At 39.9% G+C, this 22947-nt stretch overlaps 1 protein-coding gene across 1 annotated transcript in view; it reads left to right on the top strand.

Moving 5' to 3' along the window:
* LOC308684617 (FYVE, RhoGEF and PH domain-containing protein 6-like) overlaps nucleotides 1-22947 on the top strand; it is a gene marked incomplete at its 5' end in the record, with an annotated part of 55515 nt that overhangs the window by 30769 nt on the left and 1799 nt on the right. Inside the window, 11 exons of the mRNA XM_081355883.1 lie at nucleotides 13709-13759; nucleotides 13895-13953; nucleotides 14042-14113; nucleotides 14203-14271; nucleotides 14628-14711; nucleotides 14867-14946; nucleotides 17264-17366; nucleotides 17443-17589; nucleotides 18641-18795; nucleotides 18878-18950; nucleotides 22179-22313. Of these exons, the coding sequence (XP_081212009.1) occupies nucleotides 13709-13759; nucleotides 13895-13953; nucleotides 14042-14113; nucleotides 14203-14271; nucleotides 14628-14711; nucleotides 14867-14946; nucleotides 17264-17366; nucleotides 17443-17589; nucleotides 18641-18795; nucleotides 18878-18950; nucleotides 22179-22313 (1028 nt within the window). The remainder of the gene's footprint in view (nucleotides 1-13708; nucleotides 13760-13894; nucleotides 13954-14041; nucleotides 14114-14202; nucleotides 14272-14627; nucleotides 14712-14866; nucleotides 14947-17263; nucleotides 17367-17442; nucleotides 17590-18640; nucleotides 18796-18877; nucleotides 18951-22178; nucleotides 22314-22947) is intronic.

Here is a 22947-nt window from a genome sequence, read left to right as displayed (position 1 = left end):
CTGTCACCTGTCACTCATCATCGTAGGGGAGGTGTTTGGAATCATTCCCGCGTTACAATCATCAGCCAATCAAGGTGGTCACTTCAGTCAAGCTCGTGCATGACTAATGACGTCATCCATAGCAACGAAGACTCACTCTTAGTTTAGGAGTTGTCATTTTTCTTTACTAAGAGTAGGTCTGAAAGGCGTTATGAATAACTTTTAAGAGAAAACTCCTAGCTAAAATATTTTAGTGCGATTTAGGAGTACTCCTAGTGGTAAGATAAAATGCTTTGTGAATACGGCCCCAGGACATTACCGACAGAAATACAAAAACAAAATAACAAATGACTAATTTTGTGGATCAACCGCTGTCTGTAATGTGGATTGTATAGGGCATAGGGGCAGTGGTAGGCCGGGAGCCAGGTCCACTCCTCAGGATGTTTTTTACCTTTTTTTCATTATTATTTCCTATTATCTTATACCTTGGGCCATCACAAGTTGATAATGAGCACCCCCAACTCGGCCCCGTTTGGTCTCAGGGGCCAAAAAAACACCCTTTTTGGGAAAAGCTTTTGGCGGAATGATGTAATTGTGAATATAAAGGTACTGCAGCTACATAAATGGCCATATAACCCTAAAATGTTTCATGGTGTATCCTGACACATAGGGGAAACTAGCAGAAAAAGATTCTGGGCATTGCTGCCTTTTTTCTGTCAAATATCACCCTCAACATACCCCGAAAGACTAAAAAATGGCTGTCCGCCTGACAAATTGTCATCAAAAGTGATAATTTTCAAGCATTTTATTATATATATATCACTGCCTCAAATGTACATGAAAAACTTCCCAAGTTTATAAGCTTCAATTTAAGTCCAAGATGACCTTTCTATCTAGAGGATTATAGCTGGTATAACCAAAGTTCTCCACTGTACCTAAAATCAGAGAAAACCTAACTCTCAAGCATTACCATTCCATATTGGATTAAGCATATTTTTTAAATATGAACAATGTCTTAAACAAGAGTTGAGACTTGACTTATGAGCTATACTATATGAAATGAATTGCATGAAAAGTGAGCAATGTTATGCCCCTAGGTCAGGGCTATTCAATTAGCTTCATTCGAGGGCCGGATTATTAAATCGAAATGTTGAGGAGGGCCGGTGGGTTTAGCTTATTTATTGAAACATTATTTATTACTTATTGAAACATAACAGTATCAATAAATAAGCTAAAGTAAACCTAAAAAAGTATTGTATTTACTTGGAAATGTGGTACCCAACAGTATGCAGATTTATGAGTATTTAATAAATAACTTATTTACAGCTATGTACAAAAATATGAATTATACAAGATCATAGCTATTGGTAAGAATTATTTTATTTATAATTATTATAGGCTTAAATGAAAATATTCTAACAGTGAGACTTGATAACCACAGGTAAAACCATACATGGTTACTCACTCACTACCACTGTATAACAAAATGCCTAAACACAGGTAAAAACTATACACAAAATGAATTGTATATTCCTCTACCAACCTAATTAATCTACTGCAATATATGCCTAAACGACTATAAGTTAGTATTCAGTAAAAATATTCCACATTTCTGCCCAAACCATAGTAAATTACTACAGTAAATGTAAAGGTGGTGATTAGGGGATTTAAAGTCTTCTAACTTCGTTCATGGCACAATGTTTTTGCTGTTTACCTCATCAGGTGTGTTGGGAATGTTGAGGCTGTTTCATCTGATTTAAAACTAGTTAAATCATCGAGTGATTTGTGGTTTGTAACAGAGGTGTGTCGAATTGAACCACTTCTCACTGGATGTCGCAATGCTGTTTAATAATAGTGTCCAGGGGCCTCATTTATAAAACTTTGCGTAGGATTTGCGTCAGAAGTGGCGTACGGATGAAACATAGGACGTGCGTACGCACAGAAATATTCGGATTTATAAAACCGTGCGCACGCACATCCTACGCAGTTTTCCCTTAATAAATCACAACCAATTCTAAATGTAGCGCAGCTTTTGCGGCTTCATGTCACGCCCATAGTTGCCCATAAATAGTCCGTGAAATGCCCACAAGTTAATATTCATTGTAACGGGGTATGTTGTTACGGGAAGAAGGAGGCGGGAACCGGCGAACATTTAAAGATTTTAATAAATAAATAATCAAATACAAAAATGAAAATAAAAGCCAGCAGCCCCTCACGGACGACTGCTGGCAACACAAACAGACACAAAAACATCAACTAAAACACAGGCCTGTCCTCTCTCGCTCTTCACTGTCGTCGCTCCTCCTTTATGCTTCCGCTCCTCCGTGAGAGATGCGAGACCGGTGCGTCGCGCACGTGTCGCTCATTATCAATCGCGCCACCGGCCTCGCGCCGTCCTCCCACGGCCCTCGACCTCGTCGTGCTCGCCACATACCCCCATCGCCCCTCGCAGGCCGGGGGGCACCCACGAGACTGCGCTTACTCCCCCTCCCCCCTCCCCGGGGGGACCGATCACGGCGGCTGCGGTACCTGGGCTGGAGGTATGGATAGACGAGGTGAGGGAAAAGGAGACGGAAGCACGAGGAGCGACAGAGACGAGAGAGGGGAGAGAGGAAAAAAAAAAAAAAAATTCTTGATCCGGTTCCCGGACACACTGCCGCTCGGTCCTCAACCAGCTGAGAGTCACTCGCGGTGCCATGCGATGGTACTGGACATCCGTTGGGGGACGGCTCGACGCTCCTCCGCCTCCTGGCGGACGGCGATGGCTCCTCCGGTCGAGGGCAGCCGGCAGCGAGCCTCCCGTTCCCTGCTCCGCCCCCATCATGGCCGACGGCAACAGGCTCCGGCCCACGGCGAACGGGAGCGACTCCTCCGCTCCCTCTCGGACGGCAGCCACCCCTCCTCGACCCAGGAGCACGGCAGCGAGCTCTCCGTCCCACCTGATCTTCTTTCGATCCAGCACCAACGCCTCGGGCAGCAATCGGCGGCCGACGCTCCCTCGTGCTGCCCGACCTCCTCAGCACCGCGATTCCTCCCAGCAGCGAGGGCTCTCCGACAGCGTGTCCCTCCCTCTTCCCGGGTTTCGGCACCAATGTAACGGGGTTTGTTGGTACGGGAAGAAGGAGGCGGGAACCGGCGAACATTCAACATATTTTAATAAATAAATACACAAATACAAAAATGAAAGTAAAAGCCAGCAGCCCCTCACGGACGACTGCTGGCAACACAAACCAAAAACAAAACATGAACTAAAACACAGGCCTGTCCTCTCTCGCTCTTCACTGTCGTCGCTCCTCCTTTATGCTTCCGCTCCTCCGTGAGAGATGCGAGACCGGTGCGTCGCGCACGTGTCGCTCATTATCAATCGCGCCACCGGCCTCGCGCCGTCCTCCCACGGCCCTCGACCTCGTCGTGCTCGCCACATTCATCAATTGCGAAATTATGGCAAACACAGAGGAAAACCAAGAAACGTAACTTCACTCACGCGCAAGCGTGAAGCGTATGATCAGCCATTGTGCATCATTACGCATTGTGATGGCATCATGGCATTTTATTACCATCCATTTGATTGCATCTGACAAGCTACAGATGTGTTATGAGGATGAATTGCATAACATGCTAATATTATTGCAGAACATATTTACATCTTTTTGCAAATATGTGTTAATTTGCATTTCTGTTGTAATCTTGGTTTGATTTTGTTTGTTTTACACTGCAGATCGATCAAACGTGTTTGTGTAGGCTGTTAATTGTAAAACTTGCTTTGTGAAGTCTTCATGTTATTTATGAGAGGCAGTATTACCATTTCTTTTACACAACGGTCTACAGTTTCACACACTTTCATATGTTTCTACCATCTGCCGATGGTGTCGCCATTTCTCATTTCACCCGTTTTTGTGCTTACGCCTGGGTCAGAGTTTGCGTGAAGGACCGCACATTTTCCCGCCAAGTTTGCTTTTTATAAATACCAATTATTGCGTAGAGAGCGGTGTACGCCTTCTTTTGTGCGTACGCAACGTTTATAAATGAGGCCCCAGAACCGGGAGTAAACGCAACTCCTTTAAGCTTGCGTTCCATTATCCACTGGGCGGTGCTGCGTAGTTCAAAGTAAACTAAACTGCGAGTTGAACTGAAACTAAACTGAAAACAGTGCTATTTGTTCTATATTTGTTGTTACTGACCGAGAAACAGCTTCAGATGATTCAGTGACAGAGCGGTCCGAACGAATCTGAATCGTTTCAGACCATAATGCAAGCGCATTTAGCCAATTCATGGAAAGGAAATAATTGAACCAAAGATCGAACAAAAGATTTGCACCATTCACAAATGATTGGTATCGAAGGTACCGACAGAAATACGGGACACACATAATAACTGCTGAAATATTCGGACTGAAAACGTTTCTCAGGTTAGTCGGAGCGTTAATGGTATGCACAGTGCGTATAGACGTACAGCTGCACGCGCCACTACGGCCACTCGCATATCTAACCAAATATAGCCACACCGCCAGGAAAAGAGGCGGAGGGAGGTTGGGAGTGCCTTTGGGACAGATAGAGATGATTGGTGGGCCGTATGTGGCCCACAGGCTGCCAATTGAATAGCCCTGCCCTAGGTGGACTGGGGTCAGGGTGCAACATAGGGTTCACACAAAATGAATTAGCCAAATGTGAGATTTATTAAAGTCCACAAAGTCCTCACAACACAAGGAATAAAGATGACCCTAGTGTGCTGTTTATCAAAAAGCCAACCTTCAATAGAGTAAACGTTAGTAACCTTCTGTACAGGTAAACATTGTTTACAGCCAAATGGCGAAACGTCTCAGTTACATATGGTAACCCTCATTCCCTGAGGGAGGGAACGGAGACGTACGTCGTGACCGACTGATAGGAATCTCGCTAGAGAGGCCAATCTACTTCGAGTAAAACTAAAATGAGCCAATACACATTGGCATGCAGTCATTTGCATCAACTGTTAAGCCTCGCAGCGCAGGTATATAATGAGCAGCAGGTGCGAGGTGAGCTCCTTTTTTGCTGAGGAGCCAAGCCTGGTAAGCTGGGCAGCAGCAGATGTGATGATGGGATGTACGTCTCCGTTCCCTCCCTCAGGGAACGAGGGTTACCATATGTAACCAAGACGTTCCCTTATCGGTCGGTCACTCTCAAAGTATGTCTTGACCGACTGATAGGAATCCCTACCAAAGCGCCACAGCTGCTGCACCCCATCCAGCGCCCGGTGTAAGCCTGTACCCCTTCTTGCCTGGACGGACGATAGGAAAGGGCTTACACAGAGCGTATCCACCACTGTTGTTCCATGATAACCCATACAGTGAGATTATTGGATAACACTGGGAAAGCGTGCCCATTCTATGGAAGGGGAACGCTGTGGAAGCCACTTTCTTCAAGGGAGTTATGTGGAAAAATACATATGGACTAGCCCGAAGGTTGTACTGCATATGAATATTGGGTAACTTAGCCGAAGGGAAAGACACGGGGCTTCGATTAGGAGCAGCCGTGGAAGTATACACATATGGAACCCAGCCTAACACCTGATATCTGAAGGGAGTGGTAGGAACCTTGGGCACATAGCCAGGCCGGGGTCTCAGTACAACATGGTTGTCACCTGGCCCGAACTCTAGGCACGATTCGTCGACCGAAAATGCTTGCAGGCCCCCTACCCTCTTGATAGAGGCCATTGCAATCAGCAGCAAAATCTTCAAAGAGAGAAGCTTTAAGTCTGCTGACTTCAAAGGCTCAAAGGGAGCATCCTGAAGAGCTTGAAGCACCAGGGAAAGGTCCCAAGAGGGTATGGAGGGGGGACGAGGAAGGTTTAACCTTCTCGGCCCCCTAAGGAACCTGACGACCAGTTCGTGCTTTCCATAGATGGCACATAGATGGCACCTGATTTGCCATCTATGTGGTCGTGATAAGCTGAAATAGCAGCAGCATGTACTTTGAGGGTGGATAGAGACAGCCTTCGCTCCAACCCTTGCTGCAAGAAGGAAAGCACGGACCCTATTGAACATCTTCGGGGGTCCTCTCGGCGAGAAGAAAACCACTTGACGAACAGGTTCCACTTCAAGGCACACGTCTCGTGGACGGCGCCCGTGCAGAAGTGATGGTGTTAAGTACCTCTGGGGGTAAGTCACCTAGAACCAGAGATGGAGTTTCCAGAGGTCCGGACGCGGGTGCCATAGTGTGCCCTGTCTCTTAGTCAGAAGATCCTTCCTCAGAGGAATGGGAGGGACTGTCATGAAGAGCATGATTTCTGGGAACCAGGTCCGGGTGGGCCAATAGGGGGCCACCAGAAGGACCTGCTCCTCGTCCTCCCTGACTTTGCACAGGGTCCTATCTTTGAAGGTGTTCAAGCAGTTCAGCACCGACTGAGCGCGTTTGCTCTGTGAGGCGTGCTGTCTGTGCGACCGAATCCAACTCCATACCGAGAAAAAAGATCCTCTGCATGGGGGCGAGTTTGCTCTTCTCCCAGTTGGCCGGAAGACGCAACTGGCTGAGGTGCCTGAGCACGAGGTCCCTGTGTTCGCATAACTGATCTCGAGAGTATGCTAATATGAGTCCGTCGTCGAAATAGTTCAGGATGTGCACGCCCTGTTCTCTCATGGGAACAAGGGTCCCCTCCGTGACTTTTGTGAAGACATGGGGAGACAGTGACAGCCCGAAGGGCAGGACCTTGTACAGATATGCTCGACCCTCGAACGCAAAGCGCAGAAATGGCCTGTGTCGAGGAAGAATCAAGACATGAAAGTACGCGTCCTTCAGGTCGATCGCTGCAAACCAATCTTGGGGACGGGTGCATTCGAAAATGCGTTTCTGCATGAGCATTTTGAACCCACCACATTTCTTTTTTTTTTATACTTTATTTGTATTCTTTTTCCTTTTGAAAATACATAAAACAACAACAACGAAACAAAAACAAAACAGCCATAACAACATACAATCACATCAAAACAAAACAGAACAATCGTTTGGTCACTCATACATTCTTACATAAAACAAAATAGATGAAAGTATATATGTCAGATGATACATAGGTCAATAAGCATGTCATGAAGTCGTAAACACAATCCATTTTTCCCAATACTGCAAATACTTATCCATCTGTAGGTTTAAAGCGAAAGTCATCCTCTCCATATTCTGGACACTGGTCATAATGTCCAGCCATTCAGCCTTTGTTGGGGGTTCAATTTGTAGCCACTTTCGTGTTACAGCTTTCTTGCTGGCTGCTAATAATATCTTTATAAGGTACTTGTCTTTCCTCATCAAATGAGCTGCTAAGTTGCCCAGGTAAATTGTAGAAAATGAGCAGTCAATTCCATCACCGAAAATAAAATGTATTACTTGTATTACCTACTGCCAATATGACTGAATGGCTGGGCAGCTCCAGAATACATGCAAATGGTCTGCCAGCTGTTCCTCACATTTCCTCCAACATAGACCACTTCCCTTCTCGCAAGTAGGGTTGGGAACCGAGAGCCGGTTCTTATCCAGAACCGGTAGTGTTTTTGAAAAAATACCGGAACCGTGCGAAATTCCTAAGTTTCGGTTCCGAAAACGGTTCTGGTGCGCTGTGTGGGCGAAGTACTCAGTGCTGTGAACTTATCCTTTAATAGCGACGTCTCACCTCATATTAAAATAGTAATGAATGCACTGAAAAGCCCTCGCGCTACTCAAATACGTTTTGCGTCAGATATCAACGCAGAGAGAGAGAGAGAGAGAGAGTAGAGCTGCATGATTAATCTTTAAAAGATCTTTAAAACACCCACGCGATCTTATTCCTAAATTACAAAAACCTCACCCTTGAACATTCAAATCTGTTTGAAACAGCTTTACAATCACACAGTAACTTAGGCTATTGATATTTCTGTTACAAATATTCAAATGATTACAGAAGTACTGAGATAAAAGTTTATAATTCGAGTATAAACTGATGTCTACGGTAGCAACCAAAATAGAGTAAATCACCTTTTGAAAGTCGCTGCCTTCAAATAACGAGTGTATCGATTACATCTTCAAAACATTCATAAAGACGCAGTCCGTAACTTTTTTGTGTTCAGAATTTACAAAATGTATATAATGAGCGAGTGGATCATGAATGCCTTTTTTTCAAACCGTGTTTTTGTCTTATCCAGAATTACTACGTTAAGCCTGTAATAAGCGTTTATACTCGGACTATACTTTAGACTGGCGGATCGCAGCCGCTGCGGAGTAGTACCTGTGTGACTCGTCATAGACATAAATAGAGAGAAGAAGCTCCGGCAACAGTGTTCTTCCGCAAGACGCATGCAGTTCTGTTTATTAACTGCTAGATGAGCGCTGATTTATCCAGTAATGAAACAAGTCTTTATGAATCAATCATTCAAAACGATTTTAAAAATAATCTGTTCTACTGTACACACATCTTACATTCAAGTATATTCTACCCCTTCTGAGAGGGTATTCTCCACTGCTGGAGATACAATAAGCCAGGGGTGCCCAATCCTGCCGATCGACTGTCCTGCACAGTTCATCTCCAACCCTAATCAAACACACCTGCCTTTAATTTTCAAGTGATCCTGAAGACCTTAATTGGTTGCTTCAGGTGTGTTTGATTAGGGTTGGAGATGAACTGTGCAGGACAGTCGATCGGCTGGAGCAGGATTGGGCACCCCTGCAATAAGCTATAGGAGAGGTCCCAAATTATTAGACAATGCAGACATTTTTATTTTCCTTCAGAAAAACTAATATTTTTTTTGCAAAAATTGCTTAACAATATGTTGAATTTGTTCAGTCTGTTAAACTCATTTGACAAGTATAAGAAATAAACACAAAAAGGATTGTGGATTTTTCCCTTACTACTATTTTTTATTAGTTGTTTTAATATTTTTTTATTGAATGGGAACCGGAACCGGAACCGAAATCATTGGCGGAACCGGAATCGGAACCGGAACCGGAAAATTTCTTTCGATTCCCAACCCTACTCGCAAGACTGAATAGATTTTAACTTGGGTGTAACAAAGTATCTAATAAGATTCCGCCAACAGAATTCTCTCCACATACCCGAGCTGGTAGAAGTCGCCTGTACAGAACAAATATTCAGCCAATCTTCCTCTGAAATAACTAGACCAGATTCTTTTTCCCATTTTAATCTAACCTTATTTGTTGATTGTTTCTTTATGGATTGAATGGCTAGATATAGTTTTGAGATAAGTTTCCTATTATCTTTATTTTTATACATGTCGATAAATAGATCAATTAAATTAGTGTCATGCTTCTCCATGTATCGTGTCTCTTTATTAAAATAAGTCCTAGTTTGTAAGTACCTAAAGAAATCAAGTTTTCCCAAACCAAATTTATCAGAAATCTCCTGAAAGCTATCTAATTCTCCCTTTGATGAAATTGAACTAAAAGAGGTGATGCCAAGTCTATACCAGAGCTGAAACCTCCCATCAGCCCTTGCTGGTTTAAAGTCGGGGTCGAAAGCAATCCATCTTAATAGTCTAGATTGTCTTTCAAGTAACGGAGATTTGCATTCTTTAAACCAGATTCTAAAAGGAACCTTAGTCCATTGATTTAAACTTTTAGAATACTGTTCATACAGAGGTTTGCTACCCAGCACCGATTGCAATGGTACAATCAACTGCGAAATCTCCAAATCCTTCCACTTTGCTGTATACTCTGGGTTACAGCAGCATGCTAAAGGTCTATCTTGAAATAATCTGATAAACATGGCAGTGATCTACTCCCTTTCTCTTTCGGTAGCTGCAGTGTTTTAAATTGAATTCTTGGCCTCCTACCCGCCCATACGAATCTTGAAGTCCACTTATCCCACTCATTCAATTGTTTTAAAGGGACTTCAACTAATAAGGATTGGAAGAGGTATAAGAGTCGGGGGAGCATGTTCATTTTTACTGCATCTATTCTGTTATGCATCTCTAGGGGCAGTTGGGACCACCTATCTATATCTGATTTAATGTTCTTACTTTTAGGACCATAATTTCTATCAAACAATTTAGAAATATCCTTTGTTATTATAATCCCCAGGTACTTAATACTTGGTGAATTCCACTTAAATTTAAATCTACTCAGTATGTCATTCTGAAGGGTGTAATTATAACTTAAGATTTGTGTTTTTTGAACATTTAATTTATATCCCGAGTAAGTACCGAATTTTTTTAAGATGGACATCAACCTAGGGATACTAACCTCTGGTGCAGTAACAAACAACAAAACATCGTCTGCGTACAGACAAATCTTGTGTTCGAAACCTCGAACAGTAATACCTTTTATCTCCTGTTCGTCTCTAACTGATTGTGCTATGGGCTCAATAAATAAAGCGAAAAGGACGGGGCTGAGAGGGCATCCCTGGCGGCAGCCTCTTTCCAGGTTAATACTTTGAGTGAGATGCCCGTTGATCCTTATTCTAGCCTTTGGTGATGAATACAACATTTTTTATGCATCTAATAAACTCATCTTTAAAACCCAATCTTCTCATTGCCAAATACAGGTACTCCCAGCGAACCGAATCAAATGCCTTCTCGGCGTCTAAGCTAACTACTACTGCTCTGATGTTTTCTTTAGTGACATGATCAATTACATGCAGCACCCGCCTAATATTATCTTGTGTCTGTCTGTCACGTACAAATCCTGTCTGGTCTGAATCCACTAATTCTGGTATTATATCTTCCAGTCTTTTAGCTAATATCGATGCATATAATTTATAATCCACATTTAATACAGAAATTGGCCTAAATGCACTACACTCCTTTTTGTCTTTACTCTCTTTAGGAATAACTGAAATTATTGCCTCACTCCATGTTCTTGGTGGTTCACCTCCTTTAAGTGTATAGTTAAAGCAATCAAAAAGTATAGGGACTAACTGATCTTTTAAAGCCTTATACCACTCGGTTGGAAAGCCATCCGTTCCCGGCGCTTTATTAACTTTTAATCTTGAAATTGCTTTCCCTATTTCTTCCTTTGTGATCTCTGCCATTAGGGCTTTATTTTGTACTTCACCTATGGAAGGTAAGTCAAGTGATTCTAAAAATAAATGTATTTCCTGTGAGCTGGTTGTATTTGGTTCCTTGTATAGATTTTTATAGTAATTTTCAAAAATATTGTGAATATCTTCTTGCTTATGACAAACTTTTTCGGGTTTGGGATCCCTAATTTCATATATTGTATTATCAGCCTGTTGCTTCCTTAACCTCCATGCCAACAGCTTCAAAGCCTTAGGGCCATTTTCATAATATCTCTGTCTAATGAATTTAGCTTTTTTCTCTAATTCTTCCTCATATAATTTGTTTATTTCCTTTTTAACATTGTTTATTTGATTTAATATATATGGTTTCTTCTTCTCAACATGTTCTCTCTCTAAGAGGTTCAGATTTTCTTGTAGTTCAAGCAGCCTTCTACTTCTTTCCTTTTTTCTATACGATGTGAGAGCTATGAGTTTTCCCCTGATCACTGATTTTAAGGCGTCCCACAGGACACTTGGTGAAACTTCCCCGTTATCGTTATCCATATAATCCCCCAGTTCTTTTTGGACGTATTCCTTACATGTACTATCATTCAAAATGCTTGTATTAAGTCACCACAACATATCCTTCTTTTTATTATCTAAATGCAGGGTCAAGTAGACAGCTGAATGGTCAGAGATATCTCTGACTCCTATCTTGCAATCTATAATTCTGTGCCTGTCTGATTTACAAATAAAAAAATAATCAATTCTTGAGTAAACATCTTGACTTGCAGAGTAGAATGTGAATTGTTTGTCTGTTGGTTGGAGATCCCTCCACACATCAATCAGTCCCATCTCCATCAAAAGTTTTTTCGTTATACTAGCTCTAGAAGATAACCTCTTTAGTGCATTAGAGGAATCGAGTTTAGGCTGTATTTGGGTGTTCCAGTCTCCTCCACATATTAAAACCCCAGAGGATTCAGAAGCAATTAACTGAAAATTTTATTTAATACAGGAATTGTCCTGCTCAGGGGCTATATATACGTTAACTAGTGTAACTTCTTTCTGATCTAGAAATCCCTTAACTAAAACATACTCTTATATCTTAAGATATATGGGGCCCTCTTTATCAGTAAATTCAGAAACCACTTGAAAATTTACACTATTAGAAATTAGTATTGCTACCCCTCTTCTTTTCCCTTTCTTATAGGATGAGTAAAATACATTCTTAAACCCTAGTTTTTTTAATTTTTCGTGTTCTGCACTGTTGAAATGAGTCTCCTGCCAAAATATGATATGTAACTTTTCCTTTTTCATCTTTGCAATAGCCTTGCTTCTCTTAATTGGATTGTGTAAACCATTTACGTTAAGGGTAATCACCCTATATTCCTGACATTGCATTTAAACCACAGCAAGACACTGTTTGTAAACCACATTAATGGTGACCAAACCTGAACTATATTAGAACTATATAACAAAATCAGAACATCACAAAAACAAAAAATAGACCAACAAATCAAAAAACATAGGTAGACCCCCATTGTGAAGTAATAAACACTTCGTGATGTGGGGGGAATAGTCCAGCAGCTAACCACCAGGGTCCCCCTTCAGTGCAACCTATAGTATACTCAGGGATGTTCTGTGCACTTAGAAAAGTCAAAAACAAATGTATTACCCGTACTTGTCGGCCAGCTATATTCTCATTAAAGGCTAAGGGTGATTCTGATCAGTTAAATTGGCTATTTGAACTCCAACAGAGCTGAAGAATCAGCAATAGATTCAATAGGGAAAATATAATGAATAAAGAATAACAGATAGAAAAAAGGCAGCAATGCCCAGAATCTTTTTCTGCTAGTTTCCCCTATGTGTCAGGATACACCATGCAAAATTTTAGGGTTATATGGCCATTTATGTAGCTGCAGTACCTTTATATTCACAATTACATCATTCCGCCAAAAGCTTTTCCCAAAAAGGGTGTTTTTTGGCCCCTGAGACCAAACGGGGCCGAGTTGGGGGTGCTCATTATCAACTTGTGATGGCCCAAGGTATAAGATAATAGGAAATAATAGTGAAAAAAAGGTAGCAAAAACATCCTGAGGAGTGGACCTGGCTCCCGGCCTATGGCTCTAGCCCCCCTGCGCACGGCCCTGCTGGGTATAAATGCATAAATGATTGGTATAAATGATTTCCTGAGGAAGATCAAGAGTAACAGTAATGCTTGACTTAGCAAATGCCATAAACAAGGACATTTCCAGATGGCCAGTTGTAACATCCAAATATCTAAACACAAGGAGCTTTCAGAACATTTTTGTGTGGTATGTCGGGTATGTTGGCGTTAATGCTTTTATTTTACTACAGCAAACACATAATCAGATTTACAAAGCAGAAATCTGATTTGTGCGCCACAGGCCACATGTTTTGTGTTGTGTAAGCAGTAGAGGCTTAATGATACAATAATTTAAAAAATGTAATTATTAATCCAATTCACTGATTACATAAGTAACTAAGGATTATTGTAGATTATTAGAATTACATTACAGTCAACTTCTATTGGTTTGAAACTAAAGGCAGCATCATGGAGGCAGCATTTGCAACACGTGATTATGTTTGCTGAGTAAAAGTTTGGATTAAGTTTCTTGAAAAATGAGCTAGTGAAATGGCAACTTCTTATTGTTTATTATATATATATATATATATATATATATATACATATATATATGTATGCATTTCAAATATTTTTAATTACTCTCATATTTTTAAATATTAAATTTTTCCTCAGATTATTTGAACAATCTAGATGAAGAATCTCCAGACTACAGAGATGCAGAAGGTGAAAATAAAAGCTCTCGAAATCTTCCATTATTAGGCACACCTTTAAATCATCTAAATACATACAGTACAACTAAAACCTGATCTGAATCTTCTATTATATGGAAAAAAATGATATCTTTATAAATCTTTACAGCTGCCCTAGTGATAGTAAAGGAGGTGGCTAATCATGCCAATGAATTCGTAAGACAAGAGGTAATTCAGAATACATATTTTACTTTCTAAAAGAACTATAACTTTTCTTGGTAAATCTTGAGAGAAGCAAATTTTTGTTTTCAAACAGGATAACTCCCAGAGGCTCTATGAGGTTCAGTGCCGCTTAATTGGAAATCATGTGATTGTCCAACCAGGAAGGGTAGGTTAACAGCAACAGTTCACTCTTGTTGAACTATTTGCAACAGTAAATGCTTTTGAAATATACTGTATCAATCTATGTTTCTTTAGGTTTTGTTAAAGGAAGGGATCTTGATGAAGCTCTCCAGGAAAGTGATGCAGCCTCGAATGTTCTTCTTAGTAAGTGACAGTTGTCACAATTCTCATTCAATTTTATTAAAAATGACATGAAACAATATTCACAATGCAACTGTATATAAGACATGTTTCCAAGTGAAACACTCTATTCAGTGTGCAGGGCTTTATTTTACCATAGGACTTAATTTGTTCATAGATGTTAGGGTATGATAGTATTAGTGAACAATACAATATATAGAATACAGAAAAGAAAATTGAATCAAAGGCAGACCTTGTAGTGTTTTTTAATGTTGATTTTATGTGAACTTTTGCACAGGTACTTTTATCTATAACATAAAAAAACCCCTTTGTTACTTTTTCTTGCTCTATAAAAATGTATTTCTATTGTATTTGAACAGACAAATGATAGTCTTCTTTATACCACGCCAGTAGCATCAGGCAATTTCAAACTGAACAACGTACTGTCATTGGCTGGGATGAAGGTGAGATCTTTATTCTAAATTTATCATATTAAAATGAAATATAGTTTTATTTCAAATTAAATAATTCAAAAATTGTCATCAATAATTTTAGTAAAAAGTGCAATATTTATATAAATTTCAGTCTTTTTTTCTGTTATTATCTGTATTTTCCTCAGGTTAGTAAACCTAGTCAAGAGGGGTATCAAAATGAGCTGAACATTGAGAGTGTTGAACGATCTTTCATTTTATCTGCCAGGTGAGAATCTTTAAAGGGGTCATATAATGCCATTTTTGTACAAGCTAATATGATTCTTTAGGGTCTAAATTAAAAGTTTGTAATATACTTTAATTAAAAATTCTCATTAGTATTGTAAGAAAACACTAATTTTACCTGGTCAAAAACAGCTCTGTTTTCAGCACGCCGTTTCAGTGCATGTGTCTTTAAATGATAATGAGCTTTGCTCACCCCGCCCCTCTGTTCTGTGCGTACACCGTTTCTAACACAATAACCACGTGTTGTTCATTATAAACGTGGGATTATGAATTATATTGAGAAGGTCGTACATAGAAAACATGCCGTAATGTACCCTGAGTGTAAACCTTAGATGCATTCATTGTGAAGCCTGCAGCAAGGTTTGCAAATTTCGCATAGATTATTATAAATACTAATATAAAGGTTAATAAAACATTACACTCACATTTTCTGGAGGTTCAGCAGGAACACGTTGGTACCGATCCGTTTTTTTCTCGTTTGTAAAGCTGTCTGGTGTGAAATGATTCGCGCAAACATGAAAGCATGGACGATCGTGGGGAATCCCCGTGAGGGAATCCCCGCGTCAATCCTTTGGGCATATCGCTTCAAAAACAAAACTCTTCAACGGCTCGGATTTAGCCGGAACATCCAAATTACTGCTGTGTTCCTTATTTCATCTAAGAACAGAACACCACAATCGCTTAGACGCCATTCTGCTCCAGCATATCCACAATGGCGGACTACTATGACGGCTGTCACAGCTCACTCAGGGCGGGTCTTGTGTTGCAACACGGCTGTCAATCACAATAGCGGGAGGGGCGTACGATCTTATGACGTCACAATATCGAACGGCTTGATTTCAGAGAGGGTCAAACATATAAGGAGATTAAAACAAAACCACTGGATGGATTTTTATCAGGATAGGATGGTTGTGTACAGGCACTGCCAACAGACATTTCAGTGCAATCAACTTGTAAAAGTGCATGTACCATTATATGACCCCTTTAAAAAGTTTTAAATCATGTGGGTCGATGATGTGACGCTCATTTTTTGTGCTATCCATTCATTTACTCTTAAAGTTCACAAAAAAAAAAAAAAAATCTAATTCTGTCATTATTTATTCACCCTTATGTTGTACCACATCTACATGTACACTAAAGAAATTTTAAAGAATGTTCTTTTGTCAGTGACAACATTGTATGGACAAGGGAATGTCATTTTTCAAAATATCCTCTGTTCCACATAAGCAAGAAAGTTATACAGGTTTATACTACGCTATGCCTGAATTTGACTTGCTGACGAACGTTCTAAGGTGTGCAGTTATTTTTAGGGAAGCGCACGGCTTAAGTTGTTCCAAGCCTTGACCGTATTACAGTTCCATATCACTTTGCGTAGTTAACTGTAATAACGGAAAAAAGGATACAATACCGACATAGCACACAGACATAACAGTGACTAAATGACAAACAATTTAGAATTTTTGAAAGTGAATTTTAATATTTATGGGGAACATGATAAGTTTTACTACTGAGCAACAGCAGTACTGGAAAGTCCAGATGAAAAAATAAATAAAAGGAAGTGGACATCGAAGGCAGCCGGCAACAACAAAAGACATAAAATAATCAGTGAAGAACAGCTGGACAGACTCAAAGGCGAAAAACAACAGCTTGGGCTGTCAATGGTTTTAACGACTGGCTTAAGGCCAAAAAAGTAGATTGATAGGGGACAGACGCTTTAAATGCCCAGCGAGCTTTCTATGCCACCGTCCGAAACCAGTCCGACACAGAGTATTCAGTGTCAAGCTGTCTTTCCCTAAGAGTTGGACTGAACCGCCATATATCCAAATACAATCATTGGGCAATCGGAATTCAAGTCATCCAACAACGTTTTCAGGGGTCGTCCACAAAAGGTTGGAAGGTCGTAAAGAGAAATTAGTCCTACACACAAGGACAAAAACCTGACAGATGTCTTGAAATAAATCATCTGAACAATGTTTTGAGGTGTGGTAACTGTAGTATAAGCAGAATAATTGACTCCGGGCCGTTAAATTATTAGAAAAATAATGCACACCCAAGGTATAATCTGCTTCACGTCGTGGCCGCATTACCACATCGGGTGTGCCTTATTTTTCTTATGATTCTTATGACCCGTCGTCAATTATTCCTTACTTGGTATGACAAAAGCATAAATAAATTATGATCAAATTTGAATATTTTTTGCTCAATTTTTGAGCCTTATTTATTTCATGCCCCATAACAAATTCATACAATTGAATGTGTATGTTTGTGATTTACAAACTCTCATGGTTTTATCCGCAAAGCTCTGCTGCATGTCGAGATGAGTGGCTACAGGCTATTTCTACTGGAATCAACGATTATACCAAGAAAGAGACCACCTTCACCTCAGTTAGAAACCCTGAGATGGTAAACTGACTCATAAACTTTATATAATCTTCATGTGTGCAATTTTTTTGTAAACTAAATCAATGAAATTTTCCAGGCAACCCAAGACGTTGTAGACATTAAGGCCCAGCTGGGAACCAGACGCCCAATATGGATCCCAGATCACAGAGTCACTATGTGTATGATCTGCACTTCTGAGTTCACCCTCGCCTGGAGACGCCACCATTGCAGAGCCTGTGGGAAGGTGAGAAGATTTTTCTCCATTTAGACCCCATTTACATCTGATATTAAATTCCATTCTTGGTAATCTGATCACAAGCAGCAAAACCAGTGTGGCATTGCATGTCCACTGTGTGATCCAATCACTCTGTTAGGGGGTAACAGTTTAGGACCCAAGGACCAGATGTTTGAAAGAAGACCTGGAGTCAGAATTATAATAAATTGAAGAAAAGTTTTACTGAAGATAGTTTGCAGTTTCATCAGCAGAAGTCAGCTTCAAGACTCACACAGGAGTTCGTAGGCCGCCCCGCTTACAGTTACAAAGATCACAGCAGTTATACCCTATACACCACACACACACACACACACACACACACACACACACACACACACACACACACACACACACACACACACACACACACACACACACACACACACACACACACACACACACACACACACACACACACACACACACACACACAACTCTTAAACAAAAAACTATAAACAGGAGAGTCGTCTCAAAGCAGTAGGTTTAGTGTTGATTAATTTCCATTGAAAAAAATATTAGTTATTAATTTAGTAAATTTTTCTTAGCAGCATGGAGAAAACAGTTCTCATACAGTACAGAGCTCTTACGGCATTATCCTGAACATTGTATTCATTTCATATGTCATTGAAAGGAAGAGAGAGGTTCTAAACGTCACATCTTTTGATTTTCCTGGCAAAAACATCCCAAATTCTTTACATAAAAATGGAATTTTTGAAAACCTAGGATGGCAGGGAAGGTCTTGTTTTTTTTAAAGTTTTGTTAAAGCTTTGTCGATTAATACATGAAAATGATATACATATAGCCCCTTTTATAATTCATATTAAAAAATTATATTATTTAAAAAATACTTTTTACTTTTTTATTTGAAGAAATATTTAAGGAAAGTGTTCTTATATGTGATTGTAAGGAAAATGTTATTATTGTTTTTTACTTGTGTAATGTTTTCTTTCAGTCTTTCTGTTGCGTAGTAATTGTTCAGTGATGCTTATGTGTGCATGCATTCTTTTCTCTTGGCATGTAGGTTGTGTGTCAGGCCTGTTCGACTAATGAACAGCCACTGAAATATATGAAGAATCGCCTTGCGCGAGTTTGCGATCTCTGCTTTTCTGCATTGCAGCAGAGCCATTCAGGTTCATCATGCAAACACACTCATACAGAAACACTGTCTGCTTTGATGTATTTTTATTTATTTGTATTGATTTCTATAAAATAAGAGCCTGTGTGACATTTTACTCATATTAGGTGACGAAGAACCCAGTAATTCGCCTACTAAGTCCCCTGGTTCCTTTCCATTCAGAAAGCAGAAGAAAATACCAGCAGCCCTAAAAGAGGTGATGATCCAAAGAACTGCAACTGTCTTTTAAATGCCAATCAAAACTGACTTAATATAATAAAGACAGTTTCACAGTGTATTGAGCCATAGACAATTGTCTTGTACCGCCTTTAGCATAGTTTAGCAAATTATCTTAAAGACATGTAATATGTGATGTGTGATATTTAAATCTATAATTTTGTGAAAATAATGCTAGTATTTGATTTATCAACCATGCTTGAGGGATTTAATTCAAACATGATATGTTTACAAGCATTTTTGGCAGGTGAAAATATGCTCTCTGGATAAAAAAAAAAAAAAAAGTGAAATCTGAAAACCCTGTTGAAACGAAGGGTGTTTGCAGCAAGGTAGGCAGAAAAAAAAAATTGGATGAGAAAATAATACAAAGTAATAAATGAACAAACTTTGGCAAATCCAGAGATTAGTTTTTTTTTTTTCTGGCCTGACTAATTAAAAACACCTGTGCAAACTGTAAAACTGACTACTATAAATCTGACTAGTATGAGTTACATTTATGAGTTAATTTCATACACTACCGGTCAAACGTTTGGATTTTTTTTTTTTTTTTTTTTTGATGAGAAATGGATACTTTTATTCAGCAGCAGTAGCGTAGCCAGGAATCACACTAGCCGCGTTTCCACTGTCGGGCCAGGGCCGGGCCGTGCTAGTGCGTGCCAGGGCCAGTCGCGTTTCCACTGTCACTTCCGGGGCTTGATCGGGGCTTACTCGGGGCCAACGGCCAGGATTTCTGGCCCGTCGAATACCTTGGGCCAAAGCGGGCCAGCTCGGACTAGAGGAGTGGTTACCAACAGAGGAGGAGTTTACCGTTGGGAGACGGCAGCGCCGGATGATTCTGTCAGCATTAAAGACTTAAAAATAAAATAATTTAAATCGCATTCATGTTTGAATGCCTTCTGTTTGTGATGCAAAAGACTATGCGCGCTAGCCGTTACCATAGTAAACATAGTAAACGCTTGAAGATACGCACAGTAAAAAAAACAACAGCGAACGCTTGAAGAAATCAGACCAATATTAAAGGCTATCACAGTCATGTTTTTATTTTATCTGTCATAGCCTACGTCTCGTCTCTTTAAACCGGACTATCAAAAAATAAAGTAACTTTTTTTTTTCGGGAGCTTCCTCTGTTTCTCTGACTGAAAATATCTGTATGGGATTGCTAAAGCTCCTCAGGTCATATGGCGTAGGCCTATATTTGTAGAAATTATCATTTTTTCTAAATGTGATGTAAATATGTCCTGTAACTAAGTTACCAGATAGGCTAAAGAAACAGACGCGACTGAAAAAGTAAGTGTGTCCTCTTTCTTTTGTGAAATAGACCTAACGGTAATTTATTTCTGAGTGACTAATGTGCAATTTTTACATAAATTAATTCATTATGATCAATGTATCACTTTTTATTGTAAACCTGTGATAAAACATCGATGCTTGGGTTTTAAATATTCAAGTAGCTGCTAAACAAACAAACAAAAAAAAGCTAGCAAATGGCCGCTTTTATCGTGTTTGTTTTCAACGCTGTTTCCAGTGATTTCTGATTAGTTTTCCGATAAAACTTCCATTTGTTGGTGAAATGATGGGTTAGTGTGACGTTGTCCCAGAGAGGCGTGTTACGGGCGTGTTTTACTGAAGCGCTGTGGAGCTTCTGGCCCGACAGTGGAAACGCATGCCCGGTGCTATTGGCCCGAGGCCATTAGCCCGGCACGGCCCGTTTAAAGCCCTGGCCCGGCCCTGGCCCGACAGTGGAAACGCGGCTAATGTGGGTGGGCCCAGAGAAAATCAGGTGGGCACAGCCTAAAATGCATCTGTTATCAAAATAGGCCAACACAACTACACCTGCTTGAATACACCACAGTTTAATCAGAGCACAAGCATGTATGTCATCATAAGCAGTGTTAATAAAGAACATAACGATAAGAACAGCATTTCCACTGCGCGCGGCCAGGCCACACCACACACACACGCGCATCTGACAGATGCGAAACAACATCATCAAATCAGCAGGACAGTAGTGGACAGTGTGTAAAAACCAAAAACAATGCTTGGTGATAGTCTGGCTCAGCGGCCACATAAACCACGTTATATAAACAACATTGACTAGGCAACTACATAAACGTAGATTTGCTTACTTTTGATGACTAGCTTATAACAGGAGACGACGGGGCTGGGGGTCGCACACAGTTTTAAATTCGAACACATTATTCTCTGAGTGTAGTGTACACTACACACACCGGCGGTGTCTGTCCGCTGCGCCCAGCAACGGCTCAGGACCTTGTTCAAAATCCTGCCGCGCCACAGAGCGCTATTTACATAGTTTTATATTAAATTTACATTTATTTGTCTCAAATCGTAGTTAATGAATCTGACTTCACCCTGGGCTGCAATATACGTTTAGTTTTATATTCATGCACAGAAATCAGCTGCTTGAATGAAAATTGCTGACATTATCGGATTTTCAGGTGAGAGTTGTCCTAGACGCGGCGCTGCGCGTCCAGTGTGCGACCCCCTTAAGAGTTGAACACTGCAATGATTTCGTTATTGTCCAACAATGCAGTCAATTCTCCTGAACATCTGCATTATCTTCCTCCTGTGGTGGCCGTGGTCTTTTTGACACAAACTTGTTGCTCTGTTTTCATTTTAGTTTAACATAACGTTACTTAGCTAAACTTCAGTGTCCCTCTGTGAAATGTGCTCGTCGTTGTGAAGGGGGGATGGGCTGTTCGCAATCATCTGAGTCTGACTCCGAAATGCGCTACGCGGGCATTTCGTCATCACCATGACAACCAAACAAGAATCAAGAAACATTAAGATTTATTTTTATAGGTCAAAATTGTTATAATCGCAACATAATTTCCTAGGCTACCTTGTGAGGCCACTGAGTGACTAGATGGGCCTGACTGACAGGTCCGTAGCTACGCGAGTGTTCAGCAGGATGCATTAAATTAATCAAAAGTGACAGTAAATGCATTTATAATGCTACAAACGATTTTCAAATAAATGCTTTTGAATCATAAAAAAATGAAGGTTTCCACAAACATATTAACCAGCACAACTGTTTGATAATAATAATGATTTTATTATTAAAAAAATACTTTTTTCAAAAAAATTCTTCTATTTAAAAAATACTCCTTTCAAAAACGTTTAAAAATCTTAGAAATCTCAAACTTCTGAACAGTAGTGTCAGTAAATTGAATCCATTTATTAATTTTAGGTTTCAGCTAACACAGATGGGTCCTCGATGAGCGGCTACTTGGACCTCTCCAACAGGAAAGCTAACAGGAAACCGTGGAAACGGTTCTGGTTTGTCATCATGAACAAAGTTCTGTACACATATGCTGCCAGTGAGGTAAGATTATATAAATTCAGAAATTTTAATATAATGAAAAACTCAGCATAAATGAGTACATGACCTCTGAGCATAAAAATATATTTTGATAACACTTTACACTGCTAACATGGACTAAGAATTAAAAATATACTTCTACAGCATTTATTAATCAATGTTAATTTCAACATTTACTTATACATTAATAAAATCAAAATTTTTATTTGTTAACTTTAGTTAATGCACTGTGAACAAACATGAAAAAACAATGAACAGTTGTATTTTTATAAACTATTGTTATATGTTAAGAAAGATGTAGAAATACTGTAGCAAATGTATTACCCATTGTTATTAATGTTAGTTAATGCATTAACTGATTTTAACAAATAGAACCATATTGTAGTGTTACCGATATTTTTATTAATATATTTACTATTACAGTTCCTTTAAAGGTAAAATATATATTAAACGTACTAGGCTATACTTAATAAAACAGAGAAAAATGTCATCAATATCTGTAAAATAAGTAAAATGGCCAAATGCTCTGGGCCTTCTTGGCATTGAGTGTGCAAGTTCATGACAAATTTTCACATCTAATGTTTAACTCCTGGAGTATGTACTCCTCCCCCTTGCTATGCCATTTATTTTGGGTGCT

This window comes from Scardinius erythrophthalmus (assembly GCF_964197995.2).
Source record: "Scardinius erythrophthalmus genome assembly, chromosome: 24".
NCBI classification, from domain to species: domain Eukaryota; kingdom Metazoa; phylum Chordata; class Actinopteri; order Cypriniformes; family Leuciscidae; genus Scardinius; species Scardinius erythrophthalmus.
Note: the sequence above shows the minus strand (reverse complement) of the source record. Positions and strands in the feature narration are given on the sequence as shown.